Source organism: Hippocampus bargibanti, linkage group LG18 (genome assembly GCF_051943395.1).
Source record: "Hippocampus bargibanti isolate YZ-2025 linkage group LG18, ASM5194339v1, whole genome shotgun sequence".
NCBI classification, from domain to species: domain Eukaryota; kingdom Metazoa; phylum Chordata; class Actinopteri; order Syngnathiformes; family Syngnathidae; genus Hippocampus; species Hippocampus bargibanti.
The window spans coordinates 16120179-16146668 of NC_142751.1; the positions used below are offsets into that span (position 1 = coordinate 16120179).

A 26490-nucleotide genomic window follows, 5' to 3' on the forward strand; every position below is an offset into this window, starting at 1 on the left:
TGTCCATTTATCCGATATATTTTTCTTCTTTTCTTCAACTCTTGATGTCAAAATGAAATTGTAATTTAGCCAATTGTTGCTAGAGTATTACATGAAAAAAATATTCAAATTTCTACAGTTAACATAGGATTTTATTAATAATTATAATACATTTCATTTGTAAGCGCCTTTCAAAACTCTCAAGGTCACTTTACAGTCACAGCATAGGTTTCTTTCTGTGGGTGAGCAGCGGCAGCCACACGCGCCAGCGTTCACTCAACCCGGAAGTCACTCAAATAGATAGAAAGCTAGCTAGCGAGCTCAAAACAAACACATTTATATTGGGTGCACACTTTTGTAAAATATGCAAATTACCCCTACCATCATGCAATTGGACTTTGGTTAACAGACCACACATGATTGTGTCGCTCTTTGAAACAAGCCAAAAATAAATAATTAATGGTTAAATGTGTACCCCATAAATGTAAATTTCTCCACTGCGAGACTAATAAAGGCAAATCCATTCATACTAAAGAAACTTCAATCATGTCACCCATTCGTTTATTGTTTAAAAAAAAAAAATCTGTTATTTTTTTTTTTGGTTGTCATTTCACTAAAAGCTTGCCGTTGAGCAAATATGACTTGAGCAACCTAGCAAACGGCGGCCTTTTATGGCTCTTAATCCTCTGTAATGAAATGTGAGCCGTTTTGAGGCGCACAATGAGCCCAGATAGCATCTGGTAAGCTATTAAAGCCGGCGTGAAAGGGATGAGATGGCGTTTTATTGTCATGTGCCAAATCAAAAGGCCCTCGTGCGAGGAGCTTAGGACACATTGTGGAAATCCATTCATTGTGACGCGACGGACGCCGATGAAATCAACTCTGGCGTCGCGCTGATATTATTGCAGAAAAACGTCAAAAGTGGATGGCAAACAAATGACTTCATCGTCATCCGTGTTCGTTGCTTTCAAATGGGAGAAATCAGACATGATGAGTGAACACTTTTTCCTCCCTTTTTTTAAGCCCACTTCTAAATCCGCTTTCCTAATACCGAGATTTTCTCTGTAAACCCGCCAACAATGAGGATCTTTGGCGCATTTTCCACATCTCATTTTATGCAGCCAAAATCTGATGAAAAGGAACGAAGAAGGTGAGATTAACCTTTTCACAATAACTCGGCCAGATTAGCTGGTTTATGTCTGGAAAGGGGGATTTTACCTTTTGACTGTTGGTTTTTTTGTTGTTGTTATTTTTAATCTTTCATGTGGCGTTCTGCAAAGAGCCGCTTCCAGTCTTGCGGAGGCTGCCGACATGGACAGGCAAAAGTTCCCGTTCACCATCGAAGATATCCTGAGGAATTTTCCAGACGCCGAACGGGATCATCCAGCGCTTTGGTGTTTATGTTGTTGCTGCTGCTGCTGCCGTTGCGGTTGCGGGGATGCGAGGATGGATCGGCCTCATCAAGGTAAGACCAGCTTCTGAATTTGTATGCATTTTATGTTAGTTTTTTTGCACGTAAGAACATTTCAATTCAAGTTTTGGATGTAATAAGTGTGTTTGTGTTGTTGCCATGGAGACATGATGACTGAGCTCCCCCAAGACAAGCGCTACTCTTGTGCGATTCCGACGCCACAACCGTTCTCCGGGCTTCCCTCCCAAGCTTTGTGGGCAGACTCCAGCGTCGGAGAAAACAAAGAGGAAACCGCGGCGGGGGCCCGGGTGCCGAGAAGGACCCGGCGACACCGAACCATCTTCACGGAGGAGCAGCTGGACGCGCTGGAGGAACTCTTTCTGCAGAATCACTACCCAGACGTCAACGCTAGGGAACATCTAGCGCGGAGCACTCGGCTCAGGGAAGAGAGGGTGGAAGTAAGCAGGAGCTATGGTGGCCATTTGTCTTGAAAGGAGATCACATTAGTCCTCTTTCTATTGGGGAAAGATGTATAATTACTATTGGATTTTAAATTAAAATATAAATTCACCTTTTTTGGGGGGCTTGACTGAGTTGCGTTGATCTGTTGTTTCCAGGTTTGGTTTAAAAACCGCAGAGCCAAGTGGAGGCGCCAGAGAAGACTTTCCTTTTATGCGGGAAATACAGAAAACTAACTTTGCACAGATCCTCTTCACGTCATGTCACCAATTTATTTATAAACACTTTGAAACATTCAAAATGCACGAATGAAAGAATGGAGATTGTTTTGAATGTTTGGGTGAATGGAACGAATGCCTTTTAGTATTAAAGTTACAACCTGCTTTGTACAAATACGTCGTCCTCGTGAAAAAATAAAGTTGTTTTGAAAAAAACAATTGCATCCCATTCTCAAGAAAATATATTACACTGTTAAATTCATTCCAATTATGTATTCTTATACCGTACGTATAATTTTTAATGGTGAAACAGTAGCACCTGCTGGCCGATGGATGAAATTGTAAGAATGGACGGTCGTTGTAGTTCTACTATTGTCCTGTTAGTGGCAGTGTCACGTCAGTATCGCCCGATTCCCCAAGAAGAAGACTACATTCGCTAATGTTACAATTCCGGATGTTTATCGCCATCGTCGTTTCCGGTCTGCCCGACGCCCGAGAAAAGACGCTATTTAGCTCCGAAGAGATATAACTATATTACGCGAGGACGTTTTAATGACCATTTTATTCACTTGTGTAACGGCTGGATAAGATTGCGAGGCCCTTTTCGCGAGACGGTCGTTAGCCTTGCCGCATTTGGCTTTCCGGTAAGCGGTCGAGTGGCAGCGCCATGGACGGCAGCGCCAGCGTCAGGAGGGCCCTTTGTGGCACTCTGGTGCCTGACGCCCTCACCGCCATCGCTCTCAGGCCGGAGCCCAAAGATGCCGACGCCGGCAAGCCGCACAAGAACATCTTGAACGAAGACGATTACATCGAGGTACCTTGCTTGCTTGCTTGCTTGCTCTCATGGTGACGTCATGTTGGTTTTTGCGCATGCGCTGTTTGAAATTTCAACATTGCTAATACAGTACGTTGACAACAGACAGGCGATTTAGTCGAGGTGCGACGGTTGAGTAATGAGCAACGATTTCTTTTTTCTTCAAAAATGGTTTGATTGCAAACCTAAATATTATACAGCTGTTGTTTAATTGCGTGTGAGAGGCTGCACCGGATGAATAACGTTCCATTCTTGCCAATATGGAAAGATGATTTCAGATATGTGTGTGTTTTGAATCTGTCCACGATCAAAACCATTTGTACATCTTTTCACCTCATGTTTTTGGTGGGTTGCAACAGAGCTTGGAGAAAATCATCCAGAGGGACTTTTTCCCAGATGTGAGCAAACTGCAAGCCCAGAAGGACTATTTGGACGCGGAAGAAAACGGAGACCTGGAACGCATGAGAGAAATCTCAATCTGCTACGGGAAGTCCAAAAACACACCTCAACCCTCTGCACCCTGTGAGTAGAAGACGTTCTTCTGTCAAACTCTCCTCTCCTGTCCTTTCCTTGCTTGCTGACTGATTTTCTGTTGTGTGAGATGTGACGCCGGCCAGCTTTGAGACTCCAGTGGGCCGTGCCGCATCGCCAAGCCTCTCCAACCGAGGCGGCGATGCCGGTAAGTCACTCAAAGGCACGGCCGTTCGTCTTCCGTGAAATTGGCCTTTGATGACCGTGGATGTTTTCTCGTATGCAGAAAGCGTGGCGGGCGACAAGGCAAGGGAGGAGAAGGAGAAGGAGAAGGACAAGGAGAAGGAACTGCCCTCGCTGGATCGCTTCCTGATCAAAAACACCAGCGAGGACAACGCCTCGTTTGAGCAAATCATGGACCTGGCCGAGGACAAAGACAAGATGAAGCACGCGTGGCTGTACGAAGCCGAAGCCGAGTTCAAACAGGCAAGACGCTGGATCCCTCATCTTGTCGCTCTTCTCACTGTCGTGACATTTTCATTTCGATGACATCACTCTGAGGAAAGGAAAACAAGCGTCGTTGGTAACGTGCTTGGATGGATGGATTTGACAAGGCTATGTTCACTTGGTGATCTATTTGTTTTTTTTATTTTGTATTTGCTTCCCAGCGTCACGAGGAGAACCTTGCCTTACCCCAAGCAGAGAAGGCCGCTCTTGAGTGTGTCAAAGCTGGCTTGGAAACGTGGCAATATAAAGCAAAGAACGCCTTGATGTATTATCCTGAAGGTACAATTCACTTTAATTGAAAAAAAAAAAGGAGTAAAGCATCCGCGAGGTTCTACAACCTCTAATGTTCGCAATTTTCAACGATCATTTTGGATTAAAATCAAATCCAAATCTTAATTTAACTCATTCACTCTCAGACGATGTGCAAAAATCCAGTGCCAGGGTTTTTGTCATTTTTCACTCTCATTGCACGACTCACAGAGTATTGAGTTTTAGGACGACAGAAACATTCAATTCAATGTTAGAAACCTTAGACTCTCTTCTTTCAGATAGAAAAAAAAACAGTTAATTCCTAAACTGGAGTTATCTGAGCTTGAAATGGGGGCGGCTATACAAAATAGAATACAATACATACATATCGATTTATATAGAGCGGAAGCAGTAACCAAGCGCTAACATGGACAAAAGGCAAATGCTGCCCCCTTGTGAAAGGGAAAAAAACATAACCAGAGGTCGGACCAGCGCTTTATCGGCAAATCGCGCAAGAAAATGAAAACCTGAACAAATACAGCAATGGCGCTCCGCGTCACATGTTTCAATTCCTCAAATACATTTGGGAATGGCGGCCAATGAGTTAAAGGAAGGCACATTCGGGATTTTGGGGAGACTGGAGCAAATTCCTTGCATTGGATCTCAACCCAAATGTGGCCGCTTTGCATCCGGCATCTCGTCTTAGGCGTGAAAGACGACGACGCGCTCTTCAAGAGACCGCGCGAGGTGGTCCACAAGAACACGCGCTTCACCGGCGACCCCTTCAGCAAGGCGCTGAACAAGAGCCAAATCCAGCAGGCCGCAGCGCTCAACGCACAGGTCCGCAAAGGCCTTTTTCAGCCACATCCATGATGTAACATTTGAATGCATGTATATCCGAAATAATGCTGGCCCGCCCGCGTGACTCTGTGCGCTCCAGTTCAAGCAGGGTAAGGTGGGTCCAGACGGCAAAGAATTGATCCCGCACGATTCTCCCACGGTGAACGGTTACGGCTTTGAAAGGACGCCCTCCCCCGCCCCTGGTGAGAAATACAACAAACGCAGTCGTTGTTTTTTTGTACATTCAGTGATACCTCAGCTTACAAACTGAATCGGTTCCCAGAAAGTGGGTGTAAGGCGAAAAGTCTGTCTTCCAAAGATTCATTTCCCATAGGAAACCATTACAAATGAGAATAATCCATTTCCAGGTCCCCATAAAACATCATTTTCTACTAAATAAGATAAGACTACACACAATCTACCTTATTTGATGTATAATAAATGTACTGTATAAACAAGTCGTTTTATTGACCTTTGCGATGGTCGTCGGTGTAGTTGCCACACGTAGTAATGGTCGATTTAGCATACCGCTACTGGGACGCTTTTCTTTTGTGTCATCTTCGGCTCGACACTAGCCTGTGGTGGGGTCTTTTTCACTCCCAAAAACGCAAAAGTATCCACTCCATAACAAATCACGTCTGCACTGAGCGCACTCAAAGAAAGTGGGTGTGGAAAACTAGTCCGGCAGCCACGGTGGCACTGTTCGTGTTCTTCCGCCGAAAACGAGTCCGCCGGCCATTTTGTGTCCCAAAAACTAGTTAGTATGCCAAGATTATATTCTGACCAATTTAATGTTCGCAAGGCGAAAAGTTGATTAGCTAAAGCGTTCGTGAGCCCAGGTATATTTTTGAATGCGAGGCCATTCTCCTCATGATGAGCCTCTTGTTTCAGGCGTGGCCGAATCCCCGCTAATGACATGGGGAGAAATCGAGAGCACGCCATTCCGCTTGGATGGCTCCGACACGCCTTACGCCGAGAGGAACCACGGACCCTCGTTTAAGGTACCAACATTTTTTGGAAAAGCCGTGTGATCCTTAACCAACCGTGTGCTGTTGGGACAGATTCCCGAACCGGGAAGGCGGGAGCGACTGGGCTTGAAGATGGCGAACGAAGCGGCCGCCAAAAATCGAGCCAAAAAACAGGAGGCGCTGAGGAAAGTCACAGAAAACCTGGCCAGGTAAACGCCACGCATCAGGCGTGGAAAGTGACAAAGAAATTCTTTGTTAAAGACAATTTTATATATTTTTTTTGTGTCAAGGTTGTTGGGGGTTTTTGAAGCTAAAAAAAGAGATGATTTTCTTTTGGATACACAAAAAGAAAGATTTTTTTTAATCTCCAGAGAACACATAAGGCATGGTTTTTAGAGACTTTTTTTTCAAGACAAAAAAAAATTCTGGCTAGAATATTGTTTAAAAAAGTCAGTGGATAAAGTCCTCATACAAGAAAGAGCAGCAGATTGCAAGTAGAAAAACAAAATACAAGAGCTGCTGTAAAATCAAAATTACAAATAATATGACAACACATTGACACGGGCAGTCATTCAATCCTAATTCACTTACGAAGCAGTTCGAGATGAAAGAGGAGAGGATCAAAGCATCCTTTTCACCAGTGGATCAGGGACGTCACGGTGAAATGTGCACGTCTGCTACAAGCTAAATGTTGAAAGCAAATACAAAGCTATGGCATCCATTGCCAAAAAGAGATTGTCTCACATCTCTCCCATGCACTGTAAATCCGCTTCAATTCCAAGATGCGACAAATATTATTGAAGTGAAGAATCGCAATTTCAGATCGCATGATATTTAATTGTCATTTTTTTTGTGGCGGTAGCCTGACCCCAAAAGGCCTGAGTCCTGCCCTGACGCCAGCCCTGCAACGTCTGGTCAACCGCACGTCCAGTAAGTACACGGATAAAGCACTGCGGGCCAGCTACACGCCGTCGCCCTCGCACCGCGCCGTCGGCTGCAAGTCCCCGTTCGGCGGGCCGGCCACCCCTTCGGGCACACCCACGCCCGACAAGGCCAAGACGCCCGGAGCACACGACGAGTCATCCCTCACTGACAATTTGCTGCAACTGCCCAAGAGACGCAAAGCCTCGGACTTTTTCTAAAAGGACATTTTGCTGGAATTCAATTGCTTTGTATTTTAATGTTGCCATTTTACACCGTGGTGACCATTTTGTATTTATTTGTGTTGTTCACACAAATCAAAATAGAACCAATACGACACATATCTTTGTGCTCGTTCTGAGTCACTAAATGACAAATCGAAAAGTGGTACCATTGACGAAAAGATTGTCTCACTTCTCCTGTCCCGCGTAAATCCACTTCAATTCAAAGCTGCGGCACTTCTGCATAGGCATCGGCCATCTTGTTACATAAATAATCACACATACTTCCATTATCTATGGCTTGTTTTATTTTGCTCGATTAATTCATTAAAAGGTGAGGAAAAACGGATGGTAGTCGAGGGGAGGGGAGAAATGACGGGCTGAGTCGAATCTCGAGGCGGCCTTCTCGACTCGCTCTTGCGTATTTGGGATTGTTGTGATGGGATGAGGCGGCCATCTTGATGAGCGGACGACAACACAAGCAAACACAAACGTTCGCCGCCCTCCGCCGCGCTCCCGTTTCAAGAAATATGGTCGTTGGACGTTGACTTTGGTCGCCAGCTCCTATTTGACTGCGGAACAAGATGGGCCAGCGTCGAGGCGACCGCTTAACTGGATAAATATCGGACGACGAGCGCCGCCGCGGCTCCCCTCTTCCCTCCTGCGTATGCTTGACATTTCTGGATAAAGGAGTGACTATGAATGGAGGATAAATGTCGCCAAAGGCTGACAGCGGCACTTTCGTCCTCTTCTCTTTGCTCTTTGTCCTCACGTTAACGGACCCGCCGCGGCCAGGTAAACGTTTTCGAGTTGCATCCAACCCGGTTGAAAAAGAGCCAGAAAGTGGTTGACGTCGGGGAGGCCTATACGAGCCGCGGCCTCGAGTGATTTTTATACCCCGTCGAGGGATGTCTATCCGGCGGTGGCGTGGCTGGAGCAAATGGCGAACCACTTGGTTTTCTTCGATTTCTAACTTTCAGAGCAGTGTTATTGTAACGTTGTGATATTTCTCAATTTTTTTTCGCGCAAGTACGAATCGAATGTCGTGAAGCACTATTAGCCTCTGTTGAGTTAGCTTTAAGCTAACTCTTAATTTACCTGGAAGATTCACGATATTGCATCAAAACGCCCCCAATATCCTTTAACTTCAACCCCCACATGTAAATATTGGCAAGATGGATTTTTGAAAATGTTGGCGCACTCTTGGAGAGAATTTGTGACCGGAAAGAGCTGAAATGTTGGCAAAATGTGAAGCATGAAGGCAGTTCAGATTTTTTAAAGGCTGCAAAAAGCTGGAAAATGGTCTTGTTTCTCGTTCAAAACAAAGTGGTGTGCGGCTTTGCAGGGACAGAAGCAAAAAGAAGCATTTTGAGTTAAGCTTGCATAGCGAAGGACTACGATTGCTTGAATAGTCTTCTCTGCAGTGCGACCACCCCCCGATGCCCGCTGTTTGGATACGGGAGAATCCCGCACCATCGCTGCTTTATCCCGATGGAACCTCCCGCGTCTCTCCATTTCAAGCACAAGTTTGTCATCGAATTCTTGGTATTATTTCATTCCATGCCCCAAAACTCCTGCACGTAATTGTGATAGGTTGACATCAATACGCCAGCTCACAGTCAATACCCAAATCCTGCATGAAAATCGTCAAATTGTTGGAATAAAGGACACAGCCGAGATCCTACTGTCATTTATGTAGATGCAGAAAACACGTTTTTTTTCCTGAAAGGAATGCATAACTGACCCGCATGGAGTGAAAAGGGCAAAATGGAAAAAAATAGCAGAAAATGTTGGATTTTAGCATAGTGTCATAAATGAACCTTCATTTTGATCAGTGTTCTGCAATTAACTTAAAAATGGAGTTTGCTAACTCCAAGTCTATATCTATAGGGCTTCGGTGAATATTTCTTGTTTGTTCGTCGGAACCAACGACCTTGGGATCAAATCTGCACAGGTTTTTTTTTTTGTGTATTTTGGGTGACATTTGTCACACTCTGTCAGAGTGAATGTCGGTCACGCCTCCACTCCCAAAAAGTCATGCCACCTTGCCACAAACGTGTTTTGGAGACCTCTGTTTTTTTGTACACAAGTTGAGTTGAATGCCAGGTTATTGGTCACCGCGGTGGAAACATTTGCTCGAGGCGTCATCGCTGGCCCAAAATCTTAAGTCACGAAGAGATTTGTGAGGAGTACTCTTAAGCTTCGACGTGAGCTCAAAAGTGGTTTTGGTAAAAGTCGCGGTTGGGTTAGCTTGTGCCGAAACCATGAGTCAGTGAAGATGAACAGACAGTTTTTCACCTCTCTGAGATTTTTATCAGCTCCTCTGTTTTTTTTTTTGCCGTGTATAAGAATTTAATGTTCACACCTGAATTATACCCCCACATTGTCAAGCTGGGAAATGTAACCTTGATTTACATTTTGGTTTCTCATCATCATATGAAAACATGACAGCTGAAGAAAAACGATCAACGTGCAGATCTATGAGGCACATTTGCAATTTCTCCGAAGTTGTGAAAGTCCTGCGAATGCAACGCACGAATGACGCTCTGTGAGACTGTCGCTTCATTCTTAAATTGACGTTCCATTGCTGTGTTTTGAGTTGACTGATACGCTCAACACACCAAGAAATACTTTTGGATTCTTCGTAGGCCGTTGCCGTCTACAATGTTCTTCATGACTTTTTGCCACGGTAATGGACGCCTGCTGGCTAATAGCCGCTTGATCCACTTAGCGCTAAGCAAGCCGCAGTGACGCTCTTTAGCGCACGCACCCTCCAAAAGTGCCTTTTGGCACCGCCGAGGTGTCACCCTTGTGGCATTAAGTGTTAAGGTCGCTGTTGAAGAAACTGCTTGGAACACAGGAAGCTGAGAATGAAACTTGAACCGCACTTTTAAGTGGTGTTTTCATGACCTGCTTTCTTGGCACTGTGGAATATTAATGATCATATTTTAGTATTGGCCCCTTGAGTTCGAACGAGTTTCTAAAATGACTCCTGGATTAGCCTAATGGGCGCTTCCAATGCTCAATTTTGTTGGGCTCAGTCAGCAAAGTTTTACTTTTATGACTTTCATTTATAATGACGCGAGTGTCGACTAAACGTAACGTAATCAACAAAGGCACGAGTCAGCATCAGGGAGTCGCTTGTCAGTTGACTCCAATTTTTGTGTTTGTTTCAGGGGCCCGGCTAGCGCTGGCAAGATTATTGTCAGGTAAGCAAAGCAAAAAAAGCTCATTGAGCATAGTTATCCGTACCTCAGCAACACATTCGTGCTTTTCAATCCCCAAATAAATTCAGGAATGAGTTAAGGTTGCTTTGTCGCGACATTTTGCGGCGTTAATTTGTCCTTGAACTAATGGAAGAGGTTTGTTTGTCGCGCGTAGTTTTTTGGAGGCGCAAGGGCTTCGTCCTCCACTCGGGTTCTGTCCGCTCATCATCCCAAGCGTTTCGCTGCCGTTTGCTTGTTGTCACTTGTGGCCATTTTTTCCACATAGCTCATTGAGAACGTACCCCGCGCCCCCGCAACCCGAGCCATTGTCACATGATAAAAATCCATTTGAGAGGCTTGTCCATCATCAGGAGGCTAACCCAAAAAACAAGAACACATCTGAAAAATGGCATTTTTGGCCTTATTTTACCGTAACGGTCACACCCTTTGAAAATTGTCTTCATGTCAGCCTTTTTCAAAAAAAAAAAATAATAATAACTCCAGAAGCCAAGTGTCACGTTGCAACATGACTTTTTGCCCGGCGTGACGGTCATGGGGAAGAAAAGAAAAGAAGGCTGCCATTTTGCTTTCAAGACTCCATTTTGTTGCTTCTAAAATGACAAAGTGCTCTGAGACGAATGACATCAAAATTGTTAAATGCTCATTTTTTTTGGGGGGAGGGGTCATTTGGAGAAGCCCGCCAGCAAAGTTTGATGACTCGCCATCAAACCGGAGGACCCCATGATTGCTTCGGGCTCCATTCTTATTGATGGATTGATTGGATTTTTTTTCTGTTATTTGGCCATCTGCGCCGTTCAAGTGAAATCTTCCCATTGAGGTGTTTTTGTGATTTGTGTGTGTTTTCAGAGCAACGTTGCAGCCCCGGGCAGTTTGCCTGCCGCAGCGGGAAGATGCAATGCATCCCCATCACCTGGCAGTGTGACGGCTGGACGGCCTGCGAGGACCAAAGCGACGAGATGGATTGTCCCCGTCAGTATTTTCTCGCTTTCTTTGCATTAGGGCCACCTATCGCTCCAGCGGTCCAAGAAGAGAGGAGCGCCGACGCATATGTGGAACCGTCGCGGCTCGGAATTGAAGCAGATTGACGCGGGACAGGAGATGTGACAATCTCTTTTTGTCAATGGATGCGACAGCTTTGCGCTTGCTTTTAACATGTAGCTTTTAGCAGACACGCCCATTCCATCTGATCCACCGGGGGAAAGGACACTTTGATCTTCTCTTTCAAAGAGGGTGCAGAAAGTCTTTTAAGATTTTGTGTTGTCATATTTTGTGACTTGAAGATGGCGCCGTGCGAGTGGATGCCTTTACAGCAGCTCCTGTATTTAGTTTTTTGCTGCTGTGAAATGTCAATTTCTCCACTGTGAGACAAACAAAGGCTCATCTAATCTAATCTAATCCGGGCAGCAGATGCAGCGGGTGCGATTCCAACTTTCCAGTGTGGAGTTTTGCATGTTGTCCCCGTCCGTGCCCGCGTGGGTTTTCTCTGGGTGTGCCGGTTTCCCCCCCATATTCCCAAAGCATGTCTGGCGGGCTGATTGAACGCTCTCAGGCGGTGGTGTCAAAGTCATATTTGTCGTGGGCCACCCTGGAGGGCGGTTATGAATTTTAGGAAAGCATCGAAATGTTACATCGTCTCCACATATTATAGCACGCGACAAAATAATGACTAACTAGTTTTCAAATTTGAAGTCAAAAACTGACTCAGACTGTTTTTGTGGGTTACGTGGGACAATTTGAAATTTTGGTTCAGACTTTAAGAAGCATCATGGAATTTCACAAGTTAGATTTGCTTTGGCGGGCCGAAAAGAACCGATGTGGCGGGCCGGATTTGGCCCCCGGGCCTTGACTTTGACACCCGTGCTCTAAATAGAAAGAAAACAACATGTTTGATTTATTTAGTGTTTGTTTTGCAGCCATCACGGAAGAACGCTTTCATTTCGGCCGAGGTTACGAGCACGCGGAGGACGTCATGGGCGTGGCTCAGCCTGTGCGCTTTAATAGTGAGTGTCACGTGGTCAACGTCAATCTGTCCGTCCGTCCGTCCGTCAGCAAATGCCTTCTTCTCACACACGCGGTGGCTCCCGACCAGAGAAATGCCCCAGCGGCTGGCACCATCACGACAAGACGGCCAGCTGCTACAAGGTGTATCTGCACAGCGAGACCTACTGGCAGGCGGCCGACACCTGCCAGAAGGTGGACGGTTCCCTGGCCACCTTCGTCACAGACGAGGAGCTGCAGTTCATCCTCAAGATGGACGTGGACTTTGACCACAAAGTGTGCGAGCTCACAGATCAGTGCAAGTGAGTGGCGGACAAGAAAAAACACATCCTGGAACGTGACCCGTTGCAATGACATGCATGATTTTACTTCCGTTTTTTTTTTTTTTTTTTTTTTTTTTGCCGCTGTAGAATTCGCACTTGCTCGCTAACACACTTTTTCAAAAGGAAAAACTAATTTTGTTCAACTGGTTTGGTTCAGCAGAGTTGCATACGCAAGCGCTAACGCGAGCTAGCACGACCATGCTATCTTTTTCCTCTCTAACATGTCATTGCTTGTTTGGCTGCCTCTGCCAGCTACTTAACTCATTAACTGCCAGATCATGTGCAAAAACATGCGTCCACTCCAGTGCCAGGGTTTTTGCCCCACCCGCAGAATATTGACTTTTGGGATGACATAAACATTCAATTCAGCGTAAGAAACCTTAGACTTTCATCTTTTCATCAGAAAAAAAAAAGAGTTAATTGCCAAGTTATATGGGGTCTAGAGTTATCTGAGCTTGAAATGGGGGCGGCTGTCCAACAACAGCCGAAGCTGGAACAAAGCGCTAATATGGGGAAAAGGCAAATGCTGCCCCCTCGCGGAAGGGACAAACATTGCCAGAGGTCCGGTCAGCGCTTTATCGGCACTAAACCAGAACACATTCGGTCGGGAATGGCGCTCCGCGTTGCGCTTTTCAATTTCCGAATAAATTCCGTAATGGCAGCGAATGAGTTCAAGTGACTTCCAACCAACCGGACAGCAGTTCCCCCAACTTTTCATCTGAGAAAAGTGGCAGCAAATGGTTGTCTGTTTTGGTCTTGCAGGTTCTGGGTGGGCTACCAGTATGTGATCACCAACCAGAACCACACTGTGGAGGGCCACTGGGAGGTGGTTTATAACGGTAATGACTTCTAATCACTCCGTTGGGACGCGTGTTCAAAATGTGATTGCATTTTTTCAATGTAGGTCCCGTTCAGGTGTTCCTCCCGCCCGACGGCCTCCCCAACTTGGGCGAAGCAAATCAAGAGAACGTTTTCTGCGCCCAACTGCAGCGTTTCCAGCTGAAGAGCATGAACGAGCGCGGCCTGCATAGCTGGCACGCCGAGAACTGCAACAAAAAGTTTCCTTTCCTCTGCAAACGCAGTACGTCATTTCGAAAAGCAAAAAAAAAAACAACAACAACAAAACAAAACAAGACACTGCAAGCCTCAAAAGGCTTTTGATTTTGCCACAGAGCAAACGTGCGTGGACATCAAAGATAACGTGGTGGGCGAAGGCTACTATTTCACACCCAAAGGCGACGACCCGTGCCTGAGTTGCACGTGTCACGACGGCGAGCCCGAGATGTGCGTGGCGGCGCTCTGCGAGAGGCCGCAGGGGTGTCAGCACTTCCGCAAGGACCCCAAGGAGTGCTGCAAGTTCACCTGCCTCGATCCAGGTAACAGCGCAAAAATGACACTTCCTTGAAGTGTAAACGACACAAAATAGACCGTACTTTATGTCTAATAAATGCGCTATTGTATTGTAATGAAAGAAATCAACTGTACTGTATAAACAAGTGCTTTTATTGACCTTTGCAGTTGCCTCTCGATGAGATCTGAGTGAAGTTGCTGTGCTTTCTCTGTGATAATACCCTCACTCCCACGGTCCCCTGCTAGCTGCTTTTCGTTAATCCAAGTTTTTCAACCTCTTCTATTGCCTGAGACCGTTGCTTAGACAACACAGGAAGACCCTTAGCCACACGTAGCAATGGTCGATTTAGCATCCTGGAACTGGGACGCTAAGGCACGCAAACGCAAACCACGTTGGTGTGAAAAGTTGGTTAGCTAAAGTGTTTGTAAGCCGAGGTATGTAGGTGACGCTAGTTTGCGTGGTGTGTGTGTGTTGGTGACAGATGGAAACAGCCTTTTTGACTCGATGGCCAGCGGCATGCGTCTGATCGTCAGCTGCATCTCGTCCTTCCTCATCTTGTCCCTGCTGCTCTTCATGGTGCATCGCCTTCGACAGCGGCGGCGTGAGCGCATCGAAACGCTCATCGGAGGAAACTGTGAGCAGCCGGACATTTCGACATTCAAGAAAAGTCTTGCCGAGTCGAGCCTGCGCTGCGTTTGTATCTGCCAGTGCATCACTTCAACCTGGGCAGGCGCGTTCCCGGTTTCGACTACGGCCCGGACGCCTTCGGCACTGGCCTGACGCCGCTGCATCTGTCCGACGACGGCGAAGGAGGCGCCTTCCATTTCCAGGAGCCTCCGCCGCCCTACGCCGCTTACAAGTACCCCGACATCCAGCACCCGGACGACCCGCCGCCTCCGTACGAGGCCTCCATCAACCCCGACAGCCTCCTCTACGTGGACCTCAGTAAGACATATAAGTAGCCGATGGATTTTCTGCACTTTAAAAGAAAAACGTTTTGACAATGCGCCTCATTTGCGCTTTATCTATGGAAAAGCTTTTAAAATACAGTAAAGTCTCGTTCTATCGATATTCTCTGGAGTGGGAAAAAATATCCGGATTGGATTTGCCTTTATTAGTCTCACAGTGGAGACATTTACATTTCACAGCAGCAAAGTGACTACCATATATCCCATCCTGCGGCATGTACATTTTCTCCTTGCCTTCATAGAAATAGTATATCGTAATAAGCAGTACTATCCATATAACGAGACTTCACTGTATGTCATTCGTTGAAGGTGCCCCTTATAATGCGGCGCACCTTATGTATGGAAAAGGTTTTTAAATACAGGTAACGTACGACCGGCTCGACTTAGGACCACCCGCGACCTCCAGACCCTATTTTCATGCCTGGCACCGCAACGTGCGAGCAGGCCGGCAACGCGCAAGACAATTTTAGCCAGCCAGCATGTCACTCTCGCACAGCAATCCACCGTGCGATGGCACCAGAGGGGGGAGTTTGCCAGTCATTTCGCCTCCGAGTCTCTAGTCAACATTTTGAATGGATTTCGACTTGTCCCACCGTTTTGACTTACGACCGTTTGGTCGTAACGGAACTCGGTCGTAAGTCGGATGTTACCTGTCTGTCATTCGTCGAAGGTACGCCTTATACTCCAGAAAATAGGGTAGTTCCGGCCGAACCGTGACACACCAACTTGAAATGATTTCAAAAGTCTCAAGGATCCGGTCCAAAAATGTACCAGGAAGTTGGCCATTTTGTGCTCTTCTTAGCCAGGAATTAGTCTTTGTGCTGCTGACATTTTCATCAGGATACAGATGTATTCAAAACAAAGGTGTGGAAACATGTTAAAGCAGGCCGACGATGAAATCAGGAGGCTTAAGATGGCGCCACGGGCACCGCCCTTAATATGCACCTTCCCGCCCCACAGGACACGGCGGCGTCCCGGTGTTGCCCGTCCACCACGCGACCGCTGCGGTGGACGGGCTACAGCTACAGCCCGCCCCTCCAAGCCCCGCGCCGGTCTCCCAGGCCCGGGAGGACTCGGTAGACAGCAGCACGCTCCTGGTGGGACCCGGCACGCCGTCCGACTGTGCCTCGCCGTCCTGCCTCAGCACGGCCGTCTAGGAGAGACAGACGGGACTCTTTGTGTACAAAGGACACTCATTTAAGGCTGCGTTTTGACTGAGCTCGCCCCCCCCCCCCATCCCAAGTACCGCCTCCAGGATGTAAATAAAGCCCTCACCCGAGCTACAACGCCATGACGCTCCTGCTTGGACTCCGTTCTATCTTACACTGTATACGTATCGTTTGGAGCGTCCTTTTCCATGCTTTGCGACAAACGAATGCTTGATGTTGATGGAACCTGAAGGCATCGCCAAAGCCAAAAGATTCTTCATTCACCTTCTTCCTGATGGACATTTTTGCTTCATCTCCCTGTTGGGTCAAATCATCAACTTATTTTTTCCTTCCTCATAAAAAATGGGAGATGATGCATTGCTATATTAGGACATTTTGACATCAACTATCATTTTGCTCACCATATAAAATCTTTTTTTCCCCCTTCCAAAAAAATCCCCCCATATTGTTTTCTTAAAATTAGAACTGCATTACAAATATTGATACATCAAATTGTATTTTTCTCCCCCATTGTATGAATGTTGGGGGTAAAATGCCTTTTTTTTCTTGGCAATGTTCCACATTTTGTACAGATGACATATTAATTCCCCCTTCAATTAGATGACTTTTTTTCAGCATCCAACTTGGTTTGGCTTGCTCAGTCTTCTTTTTTCGGGGCTTGTGTATGTGTGTAGACAATCATCATCCATTTGTGCGGACGCGCTTGTTTTCCACGCCATTTTGTTTTGGGCCGTGGCAATCCCTCAGCGGAGTGCATGTGTACTTTTTTTTTTCCGACCTGCAGTGCATGATATTTTTATTTTATGTCTATTGAAGTCTCATATTTTGTACCAGGCTCCAGACATTAATTGGGGGACACACACAATTCCTAAATTTAGATTTGTAACCATGAAAAAAGTAGAGATTTTTTTTTACTCCCACGAATGCTAGCACATTTGGCTAAACAAATGGATCATGCCTGGGCTATGAACTGCTCTTCCTGTCTATACTGTAATGAAAGTCCAGGAAATGAAATGTAATTTTGTATTTTGTGTGCACTTCATACGTAAATCGTGGCCACAAATGATTGTTTAGTAATGAATGAAAAACTTGTTTGTTTTCCAGGTTCCACAATGTTACATGTGTTGCAATCTTACTTCTGCAGGCATGCCTGGATAGTTTTTCCTGTTTTCCAACACCATCCCGGTTTCTCTGGGTACAAGAAGCGCAATCCCCCCGCGCCCCGCCCCCAATTATTATTTCTTTTGAGTGTTTTTCTTTGTTTTTAATGTATTTTCTTTTGATTTTGGTAGCCTTGAAATGAAGCAATGTTCTCGTTTGTATAGCAGGCGTTTATTTTTCTCTCAACTAGATGTACTGTACGTCTTATCAAATGCCAAATAAATGAGACATCGTGCAGGATGACTCAGGGTTTCATTAATTTTAGATAAAATACAATTGTATTTGTTTTTTTTATAACGCGGGTCGTATGAGATTAATTCCTGGATAATGCGAGCGATTATCTATTGGTCGACTGAAGAAGAAGAAACTTCCGGCATACTGCGAGCGTTCAATCGATTGGCTGAGTGAGGAAGAAGTTACTTCCGGGTGACCCCGATTGTGTCTGACAGAAAAAAAAATCACCGTTTCGTGAACGTTTTCATCATTATTTTTTTTCATAATAACGTTGTCAATATCCCTTCCCCCATAAAAAATGACCGTTTTTTTAAATCAAGGAAGTCTTTTCGATATTCGCAAAGACTTGTGGGTAATGTACGACACCGGACAGGCACGAGACAACTGGCAGAAATGAACGTTCCGATCACGAACTATTAAGCAATCTTTATTTGTATCCCGGCTACATGGCGTTTGCTCATCGTTAAAGAGCGCGTCGTGTTTTTCATGCGAAATATGAGCATTAGCGAGCATTCCCTGCAAGCTCTGTCGTGGAGGAAGCTGTACCTGAGCCGGGCCAAACTCAAAGCTTCCAGCCGAACATCCGCGCTGCTCTCCGGATTCGCCATGGTGATGTTTTAAATGCCTTCCACATCACGCGGCGCCCCTTGACTCGATCACATTCCCCACACACAGTTTTTGACAAGCCACAAGATACACCCTTACGTATTAATTCCGGTGACGTTATTTGCCGACTTGAGTTATTGGGTTGACTTGAGTCGCGTGTCCACGTTCAGGTGGCCATGGTGGAAGTGCAGCTGGACAACAGCTACCCGTACCCCCCGACCCTGCTCGTCGCCTTCAGCGCCTGCACCACCGTCCTGGTGGCCGTGCATCTTTTTGCTCTGATGGTCAGCACTTGCATCCTGCCCAACATCGAAGCGGTCAGCAACGTGCACAACATCAACTCGGTGAGCGAGTCGCCGCACGAACGCATGCACCGCCATATCGAGTTGGCGTGGGCCTTCTCCACGGTGATCGGGACGCTCCTCTTCCTGGCGGAGGTGGTGCTCCTCTGCTGGGTCAAGTTTCTACCCGTCAAACCGGGCAAAGGCGGCAACGACACCGTGTCGGCGGGCGTGGCCGCCGCCATCACCTCCACCTCCATCATGGTCCCCTTCGGCCTCGTGTTTATCATCTTCGCCGTCCATTTCTACCGCTCGCTGGTTAGCCACAAGACAGATCGACAGTTCCAGGAACTGGAGGAGCTCTCCAACCTCACCAGGCTGCAGAATCAGCTGGACAATAGAGGCGAGTCCATTTTGAATTCGCCAAGCTCACATTTCCCTTAAAATGTAAACAAAGAAACAAAGAAACAAACAAACAAAAGCACCTGCTGTGCTCTACTGCGCCTATTGGGTGTGTGTGATGCGCACCACTGAAACACTCAAAAGCCACATTGCGAGATAATTGGCCAGGATGGTTTTTCCAAGATCATCTCTTGAACGCATCACAAAATGATCAGTCAGCATCTTCATGAGGCCTCGAAAAAAATGGGCCTTTTGCCTTTCTACGGGTTGCGCCGCTTACTTGGCATCCATGGCATTACCCCTCCCAGTGTTTATTTTGAAGAATGTGAAGAGGGCATTTTTGCATGACATGAAACTTGAAATCACAAATTCATTTTTTTTTTAATCACTTGCGCCATCTTGTGTCTCGCCTGCTGTTTATCGATGATCTTTCGTGGTAATTATTTTGATTTGAAACTGTCGTCATTTTGATCACTTGACTGAATTGAACGCGTTGCATTCGTACATCTCTCCACTGACGAGTTGTGGCAGGCGAGAGAAAAAAAGGACCTTCCTTGACCTCTTGGGAGTTAGCCCCATTTTTGTACACTGGACTCCTGCATGCAGTGAGATTTAATTATGTATGTATGTTGTTTTCATTTCCAAGATGAAACAATTTCGTGTGTCTTTTTACATGACAAACAGTTAAAACGATGAGTGTTCCCAATGTACTGTCAATGTCTTGCGTTTAATTTTAAGCTCCCAAAAAAATAACAATAAAGCACTCGTGGTCCATCCCTGATGGCTTCTGTGGCTTTTATAATGATCACTAGATGAGACTACATACAAATCAGCACAGACGCTCAGCCTACTTACGAACATTCGAGTTACGAACAGCGGCACATATGAACACTTTTGTCGTAACATATGTAGTATTATCTCCAGTTGTACATATCTTTATAGAGCATATATTTTACTAGATGTCTATTTTTCAGTACAAACCAATACAGGTTACTTATACAAGGCTTAAACTTACTTATATAAACCATAAACATACTTGTATAAGCCTTAAACACATATTCCATACAAAATATCGCACTGAATCAACTTATGGACAAATTCAACGTATGGACGAATTCACCTTGCGAACGACCGTTGCGAACGTATCTCATTCGTAAGTTGGAGAGCGTCTGTTCAATTTACTTGGCAGTAGGAGTATCAGCGATCAAGATGAACTAACTTGGCTTCTCGTAGAACCATCTGAACATCCACTAGCATGACCTAAGAGAAAAAAAAATTGACGATATGGGTTTTATGTGAGTTTCTAAGAGTTCACCGATTGTATGAAAGTGTACAGCTGTACTGTTAAATGACCCCGTGGACAAAGAATTCAACGGTGACATTTTTCTCCCCTCAACATACTTGTGGAATGGCACAGTGTTGACGGTCTCCCGCGCAGTCCTCCAAGGTCCCGCATTTGGGTTCCCCTCGCACCCACAGGCCCTCGTACAGCTTCCCTTCGTCACTGTAGTAAAACTTTCCATTCCCACATTTCTTGCCGTCTCTCCAGGAACCTTCATAGCGGTTCCCGTTTGCTTGAGACAAAATTGGAGAAGATGTGATTAGTAGTCGCCTTGAGATGTGCAGTGGAACCTCCAGTGAAACACAATGCGCCTGACAAGCCAGGAAGTCAGACACCGCCCTCTTGTGGTGATTTGTAGACATTACAAGTACGTGTGTTATAAAGTAGACAGTGATCCCCCGTTTATCGCGGTTCATGGGAGACCCCCCCCAAAAAAACCCACGCTATTGGACAGAGAGGGATGATGGGAGGGGCTGATAAGATGCACAGCCAATTACATGGCTGTAAATCATGCGAGATCATGCTGTCATTGGTCGACGTCAGCGCTGGCAACCATTCAAGCTACAGCCATGTAGAAAAACCTCGGAGTCATTTAGCATTTATTTTCTGAATGTTGCATTTTTAATTTTAACTGAAAAACAAATTGCGCCCATTTTGTTCCATTTCTTGTTCGACGTTTATCTTTTCTTCCTCCCTATTTTGTTCCACTTTGGAGTTCCCTTGTGCTTTTTCACAGAATAAGAAAGCAGCGTTACCATAGCGACGGAGACCCAGCCCATGCTCCTTATCCTTTGTCCACTCTCCCTCGTAGACGTCTCCGTTTTCAAACAGCATCCGTCCCCAACCGCTACGCTGGTTCTCGCTCCACTGGCCCTCATACGCCGAAAAACGGTTGTACAAATATATCCCGTGACCCTAAGGAATGGACAAACGCGGCATTTTAGTACTCGCTTAAAACATGATCTTCAAATGAATTGAATGGACAGAAAGCCAGGAGAAAAATGTTGTCGCAAAAGGATCCGCATGACTTACATGCTTTTTCCCATGTTTCCATTCACCACAGTACTTTTTTGCATATGTCTTGGTGTGAGGTAAAAGTACACTATAAGTGCCGTATCCGTCACATTTTCCCATCTTCCACTGGCCGTTGTAAATTGAGCCGGATATCTTCCGCACCTGAATTCCTTTTCCTTAAATGTCATCAATGTCCATCAGTGTGGGGTTTTTTTTTTTTTTTTTTCGCTTTTTGCTTTTTGCTTTTTGTCACGTGTTTCCACTCACCGTGCTTGTTGTTGTCCAACCACTCGCCGGTATATTCGTCTCCGTTGGCAGAGAAAACACAAGCGCGTGTTCCGCTTTTCTTGGATGTATTTTCCAGTAAGGCCGAACGTGTCGGGGTCCTTTTAGCTGCTTTCAGGAATGGCATCCTGCTACAAAAAAAGAATCATTTTCTGCAGATATAATTGTGATCAGCTAAAACACAAAAAACAAGATAGTGGGCCTGAATTGGTTTTCTCAACAGCTTAGAAAGTAACGGAATACTCTAAAAATTCAAACTTTACAGCAATAATGAAACTGTTACTTTCTTTCCAGTGGGAACTAATCACCAGCCAATAGCAGAGCAAATTTAGACAAGTATTCACAGCGTGGAATAAAATCCAGTCCTCAATGAACCAAATTATCCTGTTTTTGTTTTGTTTTGTTCTTGTTTTGTGGCAAAAAACACCACCCAGCTGCTCTTTGTCTCCGAATAAGTCAAATCAACAACAAAAAAGTACCTTAATAAAGCCCTTTCCCCGTCTGGAAAATCTCTGCAAGGTTGTTTGAGGAGATTCTTTGTATCTTAGCAACAGAACCGTGTGAATGCAGTCTTAATTTTTTTCTTGATTTTTTTATTTGATTTTAAATACATACATTCGTACATGCTGTATTTTTAAAAAGTCAGTGTGTATGTTTTTTGGGTGACTTTGGTTTCAGGTGATTTAATTTGTCTGACGAGTTTTATTGTGACACGGGATGTGCGCATGCGCAAACGACTGGTATTACAAGATGCGCATGCGCAGTTCTGCCCAATGAAAGCACGTCCGTGTGGACAGTCATCCGATGTGGAGTTTCTCTCTCTCTCTCTATCTCTCTCTATCTCTATCTCCTCTCCTTTTCTTTCTCTCTTCTGTTCATCCTCTTTGCTGGACATGAGCGCCATGTCCATAGCCAAGTTCGAGGCGGAATGGAAGGAAATAGACGACGAGTATGAACAATTACAGGTCAGTCTTTTTTCCCCAAACTAGATTTTCTGTTGGGTTGGCCGCATGCAGCTCCATCGTGCGGTGGATGACACCGCTGACAGCGATGACTGCACCGGAGCTGGAGGTGCTCTGTTATGCGAAGCCGGTGCTTGCCATTCATTTTCATTCAAAAGCCACTTTTGAGGAAGTTTTCGCGGGCAATTGAGCTGGAAAAAAAATCGCCGAATGTTTGTTTGTCTACTTCATGGCCTGTAATTGCAGCCGCGAAATGAACAGCCGGTTTGTTGTTGTTGTTGTTGTTGTTGTTTTTTATTTCTATCAACATGAGCCCCTGTGCTAATTGAACTGCACGATACAACACAATTACGCGTTAATTTTCTTAATGGCAACAGCCGTAGTTATTTTATACGGATTTGTTAAGTTTACATGGTATACGGTAGCCGACCTGTTTCTTTTACGAGCGTAAATTATTCCGCGGTCTTTGAATGCATCATTAGCACACGCAAGCTAGGTCGCGTACGCTTGCTAATTGACAGCAAGTGTACTTCGGATGCTAACGCGAACTCTTTAAGCCTTATTTAACATTATGAGAATGCAGGCGGCTTTTCAAATCACTTTCTCTCACACGTATTGAGAGGGTCTGCTTCACAGCCGAGTGGTCGCGGGTTCGAACTCCGCCGCCCTTCCGACCACATTGTAAAACGACTAAAATAACGCGACGTGCATTGTGTTCAATGACAGGAAACTCACAAACTGTACAGGCAAAAACTGGAAGAGCTGACCAATCTTCAGCTCGCGTGCAGCAGTGCCATCGGAAAACAAAGGAAATGTCTCAAAGACCTCCAATGCAGCTTAGCCAAGTAAGAACATTCTTGATTTGGCGAATAATCGTTCACTCAACCCGGAAGGAACTCAAATAGATAGGAAGCTAGCCAGATAGTGACTGTAACGTGTCCTTGAGAGTTTTGAAAGGCGCTTATAAATGAAATGTATGATCATTATTATTATTAGTTATATAGCTAATTGATAGCTAGTTAGACAGCAAATAGATAGCTAGCTAAACGCCGGCGCGTGTCGCTGCCGCGGCTCGCCCACACAAAAACTTATCCTGTGACCTTGAGAGTTTTGAAAGGCGCTTATAAATGAAATGTATTATTGTTCTTGTTATTATTAAAAGACTATCAAACTAGTATTCATGTATTGTGTGTGTGTGTGTGTGTGTGTGTGTTTTTGTCTTTGTTGCAGATGCGTGCACGGCTGCGACGAAAAACAGAAGCAAGTGGTTGCGGACACCCAAAGGCAAATCAAAGAGCGAGAGAATGTATTCTTTGACATGGAAGCATATTTGCCCAAGAAAAACGGGTGTGCGCCTTTGATGACATTCTACATTTGGTCAACCTCCTTGGCGGAGGTCACCATCGCATTAAGTTCTCTTGTTTTTTTTTCCCCCCAGACTTTACCTGAATTTGGTCCTGGGCAACGTGAACGTGACGCTTCTTAGCAACCAGGCCAAGTACGAGCGAGCCTCCGTCTGCCGCTGACCTCCTCGCGGATGGCTGGATGTTGCCATTTGGCCTCATCGTCTTCTGTCCTTCAACTTTCATGTAGGTTCGCCTACAAGGACGAGTATGAAAAGTTCAAGCTGTACATGACCATCATCCTCTTGCTGGGGGCCATCACGTGTCTCTTTTTACTCAACTATCGGTGAGTTCGGGAGTATGAAATGGTCCCGGTGTGCACCTTCTTCTTCTTTTTTTTCTGAAAAACATACGCATGTAGAATCTAATAACAGTCATGATTGTGACAGCGTCACCGATGAAATTTTCAACTTTTTGCTGGTGTGGTACTATTGCACATTGACCATAAGGGAAAGCATCCTCATGACCAACGGCTCCAGGTCAGTCACGTGCATTTCAGGCCACTTGATGAGTCCGAGAAACTTCCAAGTGATTGCGGTCTTTTCTTTTGGTGGCTCAGGATTAAAGGCTGGTGGGTGTCTCACCATTATGTGTCCACCTTTCTGTCCGGCGTCATGCTCACCTGGTGAGTTGGCCTTGTTGCTTTTTCAATTTCTTTCCGAGTGTACCGCGACAAATACAGTCACAAAACGGATACCGGGTGAAATGCTGAAAATAGATTGTTGGGGTTTGATCCATATGTTTTTCTTTTTTTTTTTATCTACCTTCATATGGGGTTAGCGTACAGTGTTTGTTTTCTTGTTTTTTGACTTGACTTGACTTTGTCCTAATTGCATTTGGTTACAGGCCGGAAGGCCGTATGTATCAGAGGTTCCGAAATCAGTTCCTCGCTTTCTCCATCTATCAGAGTGAGTGTTTTTTTTCCCCAAAAATATTGTTGTTGTATTTATTTATTTGTTTGTTTGTCTATGTAGCTAGCTAGATTGATGGCTGGATAGCTTTGACTGTATTAATGATTCAACACCACATATTAGCACATTGTGTACAGTGTCCTCTCTGGTTTTCTGGTGTTTTTATTATTGAGTGCAAAAAAACAAACAAAGATGCAGTCCAACCTTTCCTTTTTTTAAGTTGTTTCAGTAAGACGGACGGCCATTCCGAGTCACGATGCCATGAAAATGTTTTGCACATGTCCATGTTTAGCGCTTTGTCGCAGCTTCAGCTCTTGTTAAAGCGCTATATTGATCAATACGTATTGTATAAATGCAAAACGTGAATCCACGTTTTGAGAAATGTTTCACGGTGACAATGTACGCCGCCGTAGGTTTTGTGCAGTTCCTCCAATACTACTATCAGAGCGGCTGCTTGTACAGGCTGCGAGCTTTGGGGGAGAGGAACCAGCTGGACCTCACAGTGGGTGAGTGGGCGTTTCCAAAAGAACAAACCAAAATATGGAGGCAAAGGTTGATTCAGGCAGCCGGCGACATTGCGACACCAGCACTCATCCTCCTTTGTGTCTCTGCAGAGGGATTTCAGTCGTGGATGTGGAGAGGCCTCACTTTTCTTTTGCCTTTCCTTTTTTTCGGCCACGTGAGTAAGACCTTTTGCTTTTTTTTTTAAGACCGCCGCAAATGACAAAACACGTGCAATGTCTTGGTTTTTTTTCTTCAGTTTTGGCAGCTGTATAATTCGGTGACTTTGTTCTCCTTGGCGGGCCACTCCGACTGCAAAGAGTGGCAGGTGAGGTTCACCTTTCACCTTTGGGGCTCTTCTGAGGATATCAAGCCATTTCACGTGTGTGTGTGTGTGTCATAGTTGATATGATATGTCAATCAAATTCCCTTTCAATGGAAAACATCCGTTTTGGTGGCTTAAAATGTTACGTTGGCAGCCATTTTGTTTTCTCTGACAGTTTTGCACACGCTCTGGCAGTGAAGGAGTCTGTGTGTTTTTTTGTTTTATGTGCCCTGCAATTGTGTTTCAGGTGTTCATGCTGGCTCTTACTTTCCTGGTCCTGTTCCTGGGTAACTTCTTGACCACGTTAAAAGTGGTCCAGCAGAAGGTGCACAACAAGCAGGACAATGTGAAAAGAAGCGACTGAGATACGCTGCGCGCACACACACACACACACACACACACACACACTTGGATTTTTGTTGGGAGGTCAACAAAGAAAACAAGCGTCGGGATTTAGCCCGCGTAGCCTGTGTGGATTCTCTCTGGCTCTTTCTCTCAGGTGTTGATGGCGCTTTCCACTTTGCGGGGCCTCAGGTTCTCCCTGACGCCTACTGACTGTGCTGCTCCAGCCTGTGCGCACCAAACACACTTTTGACTGTTTTGTCGAGCACTCATCTCCGCATATGCAACGACCAGAGGGATCCACTTTGCCTTCTCAGACAAGACAGTGCAGCGCCATATAGTTCCGTTTTTTGGGGGGTGTGGGGGGCACAAATCTCATAAAGCTCTTTTTTACCATTTTTTTTTGTAATTTACTCAATGCCTTTTTTTTGTTTTTGTTGATAAATTTTGTTGGGAATTATTTATATTCTCTCTGTACTACCGACCTGGGCAAATTACGGCCCTTTGTACGTCCCTGTCCGGCCCGCGTGGGGTCAATCATAAACACCGTAACTTAAAAAAAAAAAAAAAAGTAAAAACTTTTATTTTGAAATTTTACTTTGAGAAGAGTTACGTCACTACGTATGT

General features: G+C 45.4%; 6 protein-coding genes and 1 long non-coding RNA gene across 11 annotated transcripts; 5 read left to right on the forward strand and 2 right to left on the reverse strand.

Moving 5' to 3' along the window:
- The first annotated feature begins 1106 nt into the window (after window positions 1-1106).
- LOC148884999 (homeobox protein goosecoid-2-like) lies at window positions 1107-2378 on the forward strand. Its single transcript, XM_089019870.1, has 3 exons — window positions 1107-1444; window positions 1556-1848; window positions 2008-2378. Exons 1-3 carry the CDS (start codon window positions 1291-1293, stop codon window positions 2083-2085), a joined length of 525 nt encoding a protein of 174 aa, XP_088875996.1. The 5' UTR covers window positions 1107-1290; the 3' UTR covers window positions 2086-2378.
- LOC148885000 (uncharacterized) lies at window positions 1697-2902 on the reverse strand. The gene is made up of 3 exons (XR_016118209.1): window positions 2886-2902; window positions 1962-2057; window positions 1697-1827 (listed from the first exon to the last, which is right to left on the reverse strand). It is a non-coding gene; the product is annotated as an uncharacterized LOC148885000 (long non-coding RNA).
- Window positions 2545-7351, forward strand: ess2 (ess-2 spliceosome associated protein). The gene is made up of 10 exons (XM_089019866.1): window positions 2545-2881; window positions 3241-3403; window positions 3483-3560; window positions 3639-3838; window positions 4021-4138; window positions 4815-4948; window positions 5049-5151; window positions 5840-5949; window positions 6010-6125; window positions 6779-7351. The coding sequence occupies exons 1-10, from the start codon at window positions 2735-2737 to the stop codon at window positions 7056-7058; spliced, it is 1449 nt and encodes a 482-aa protein (XP_088875992.1). The 5' UTR covers window positions 2545-2734; the 3' UTR covers window positions 7059-7351.
- Window positions 7352-7459: 108 nt separating this feature from the next.
- dgcr2 (DiGeorge syndrome critical region gene 2) lies at window positions 7460-17492 on the forward strand. Of its 2 annotated transcripts, XM_089019864.1 has the most exons (11): window positions 7460-7853; window positions 10235-10267; window positions 11132-11254; window positions 12199-12285; window positions 12375-12585; window positions 13369-13445; window positions 13511-13687; window positions 13779-13982; window positions 14439-14591; window positions 14666-14902; window positions 15886-17492. In XM_089019864.1, exons 1-11 carry the CDS (start codon window positions 7772-7774, stop codon window positions 16080-16082), a joined length of 1581 nt encoding a protein of 526 aa, XP_088875990.1. In that variant the 5' UTR covers window positions 7460-7771; the 3' UTR covers window positions 16083-17492. The 2 variants fall into 2 exon arrangements, with proteins under 2 accessions (XP_088875990.1, XP_088875991.1); XM_089019865.1 differs by lacking the exon at window positions 10235-10267 and having other exon boundaries at window positions 7462-7853.
- Window positions 17493-17710: 218 nt separating this feature from the next.
- Window positions 17711-19554, forward strand: orai1b (ORAI calcium release-activated calcium modulator 1b). Of its 2 annotated transcripts, XM_089020105.1 has the most exons (3): window positions 17711-18098; window positions 18266-18439; window positions 18533-19554. In XM_089020105.1, exons 1-3 carry the CDS (start codon window positions 17976-17978, stop codon window positions 18818-18820), a joined length of 585 nt encoding a protein of 194 aa, XP_088876231.1. In that variant the 5' UTR covers window positions 17711-17975; the 3' UTR covers window positions 18821-19554. The 2 variants fall into 2 exon arrangements, with proteins under 2 accessions (XP_088876231.1, XP_088876230.1); XM_089020104.1 differs by having other exon boundaries at window positions 17718-18098; window positions 18266-19554.
- morn3 (MORN repeat containing 3) lies at window positions 19555-23257 on the reverse strand. Of its 3 annotated transcripts, none has more exons than XM_089020101.1 (6): window positions 23117-23257; window positions 21402-21550; window positions 21153-21310; window positions 20876-21035; window positions 20180-20352; window positions 19555-20038 (listed from the first exon to the last, which is right to left on the reverse strand). In XM_089020101.1, the coding sequence occupies exons 2-6, from the start codon at window positions 21544-21546 to the stop codon at window positions 19976-19978; spliced, it is 699 nt and encodes a 232-aa protein (XP_088876227.1). In that variant the 5' UTR covers window positions 21547-21550; window positions 23117-23257; the 3' UTR covers window positions 19555-19975. The 3 variants fall into 3 exon arrangements, with proteins under 3 accessions (XP_088876227.1, XP_088876228.1, XP_088876229.1); XM_089020102.1 differs by having other exon boundaries at window positions 21402-21547; window positions 23117-23255; XM_089020103.1 differs by lacking the exon at window positions 23117-23257 and adding an exon at window positions 21899-21958 and having other exon boundaries at window positions 21402-21547.
- Window positions 22011-26460, forward strand: tmem120b (transmembrane protein 120B). Its single transcript, XM_089020095.1, has 12 exons — window positions 22011-22384; window positions 23108-23226; window positions 23612-23728; window positions 23820-23879; window positions 23975-24070; window positions 24174-24263; window positions 24344-24409; window positions 24631-24692; window positions 25109-25201; window positions 25310-25374; window positions 25456-25524; window positions 25769-26460. Exons 1-12 carry the CDS (start codon window positions 22145-22147, stop codon window positions 25883-25885), a joined length of 1194 nt encoding a protein of 397 aa, XP_088876221.1. The 5' UTR covers window positions 22011-22144; the 3' UTR covers window positions 25886-26460.
- Window positions 26461-26490: the final 30 nt, after the last annotated feature.

Bases quoted from the DNA above. Each gene is read 5' to 3' on its own strand.
- LOC148884999 (XM_089019870.1), top strand. From the start codon at position 1,291: ATGGACAGGCAAAAGTTCCCGTTCACCATCGAAGATATCCTGAGGAAT. The intron at 1,445-1,555 runs GTAAGACCAGCT...GTTGCCATGGAG, and splicing joins GATGGATCGGCCTCATCAAG to ACATGATGACTGAGCTCCCC. The intron at 1,849-2,007 runs GTAAGCAGGAGC...TGTTGTTTCCAG, and splicing joins TCAGGGAAGAGAGGGTGGAA to GTTTGGTTTAAAAACCGCAG.
- orai1b (XM_089020104.1), top strand. From the start codon at position 17,976: ATGCGAAATATGAGCATTAGCGAGCATTCCCTGCAAGCTCTGTCGTGG. The intron at 18,099-18,265 runs GTGATGTTTTAA...GTCCACGTTCAG, and splicing joins TGCTCTCCGGATTCGCCATG to GTGGCCATGGTGGAAGTGCA.
- ess2 (XM_089019866.1), top strand. From the start codon at position 2,735: ATGGACGGCAGCGCCAGCGTCAGGAGGGCCCTTTGTGGCACTCTGGTG. The intron at 3,561-3,638 runs GTAAGTCACTCA...TCTCGTATGCAG, and splicing joins CAACCGAGGCGGCGATGCCG to AAAGCGTGGCGGGCGACAAG. The intron at 5,950-6,009 runs GTACCAACATTT...CTGTTGGGACAG, and splicing joins ACCACGGACCCTCGTTTAAG to ATTCCCGAACCGGGAAGGCG.
- morn3 (XM_089020101.1), bottom strand. From the start codon at position 21,546: ATGCCATTCCTGAAAGCAGCTAAAAGGACCCCGACACGTTCGGCCTTA. The intron at 21,311-21,401 runs GTGAGTGGAAAC...ATGACATTTAAG, and splicing joins GTTGGACAACAACAAGCACG to GAAAAGGAATTCAGGTGCGG. The intron at 21,036-21,152 runs GTAAGTCATGCG...TCCATTCCTTAG, and splicing joins GGAAACATGGGAAAAAGCAT to GGTCACGGGATATATTTGTA.
- tmem120b (XM_089020095.1), top strand. From the start codon at position 22,145: ATGCGCAAACGACTGGTATTACAAGATGCGCATGCGCAGTTCTGCCCA. The intron at 23,729-23,819 runs GTGTGCGCCTTT...TTTTCCCCCCAG, and splicing joins TATTTGCCCAAGAAAAACGG to ACTTTACCTGAATTTGGTCC. The intron at 24,071-24,173 runs GTGAGTTCGGGA...TGATTGTGACAG, and splicing joins CTCTTTTTACTCAACTATCG to CGTCACCGATGAAATTTTCA.
- dgcr2 (XM_089019864.1), top strand. From the start codon at position 7,772: ATGTCGCCAAAGGCTGACAGCGGCACTTTCGTCCTCTTCTCTTTGCTC. The intron at 7,854-10,234 runs GTAAACGTTTTC...TGTTTGTTTCAG, and splicing joins AACGGACCCGCCGCGGCCAG to GGGCCCGGCTAGCGCTGGCA. The intron at 13,983-14,438 runs GTAACAGCGCAA...TGTTGGTGACAG, and splicing joins GTTCACCTGCCTCGATCCAG to ATGGAAACAGCCTTTTTGAC.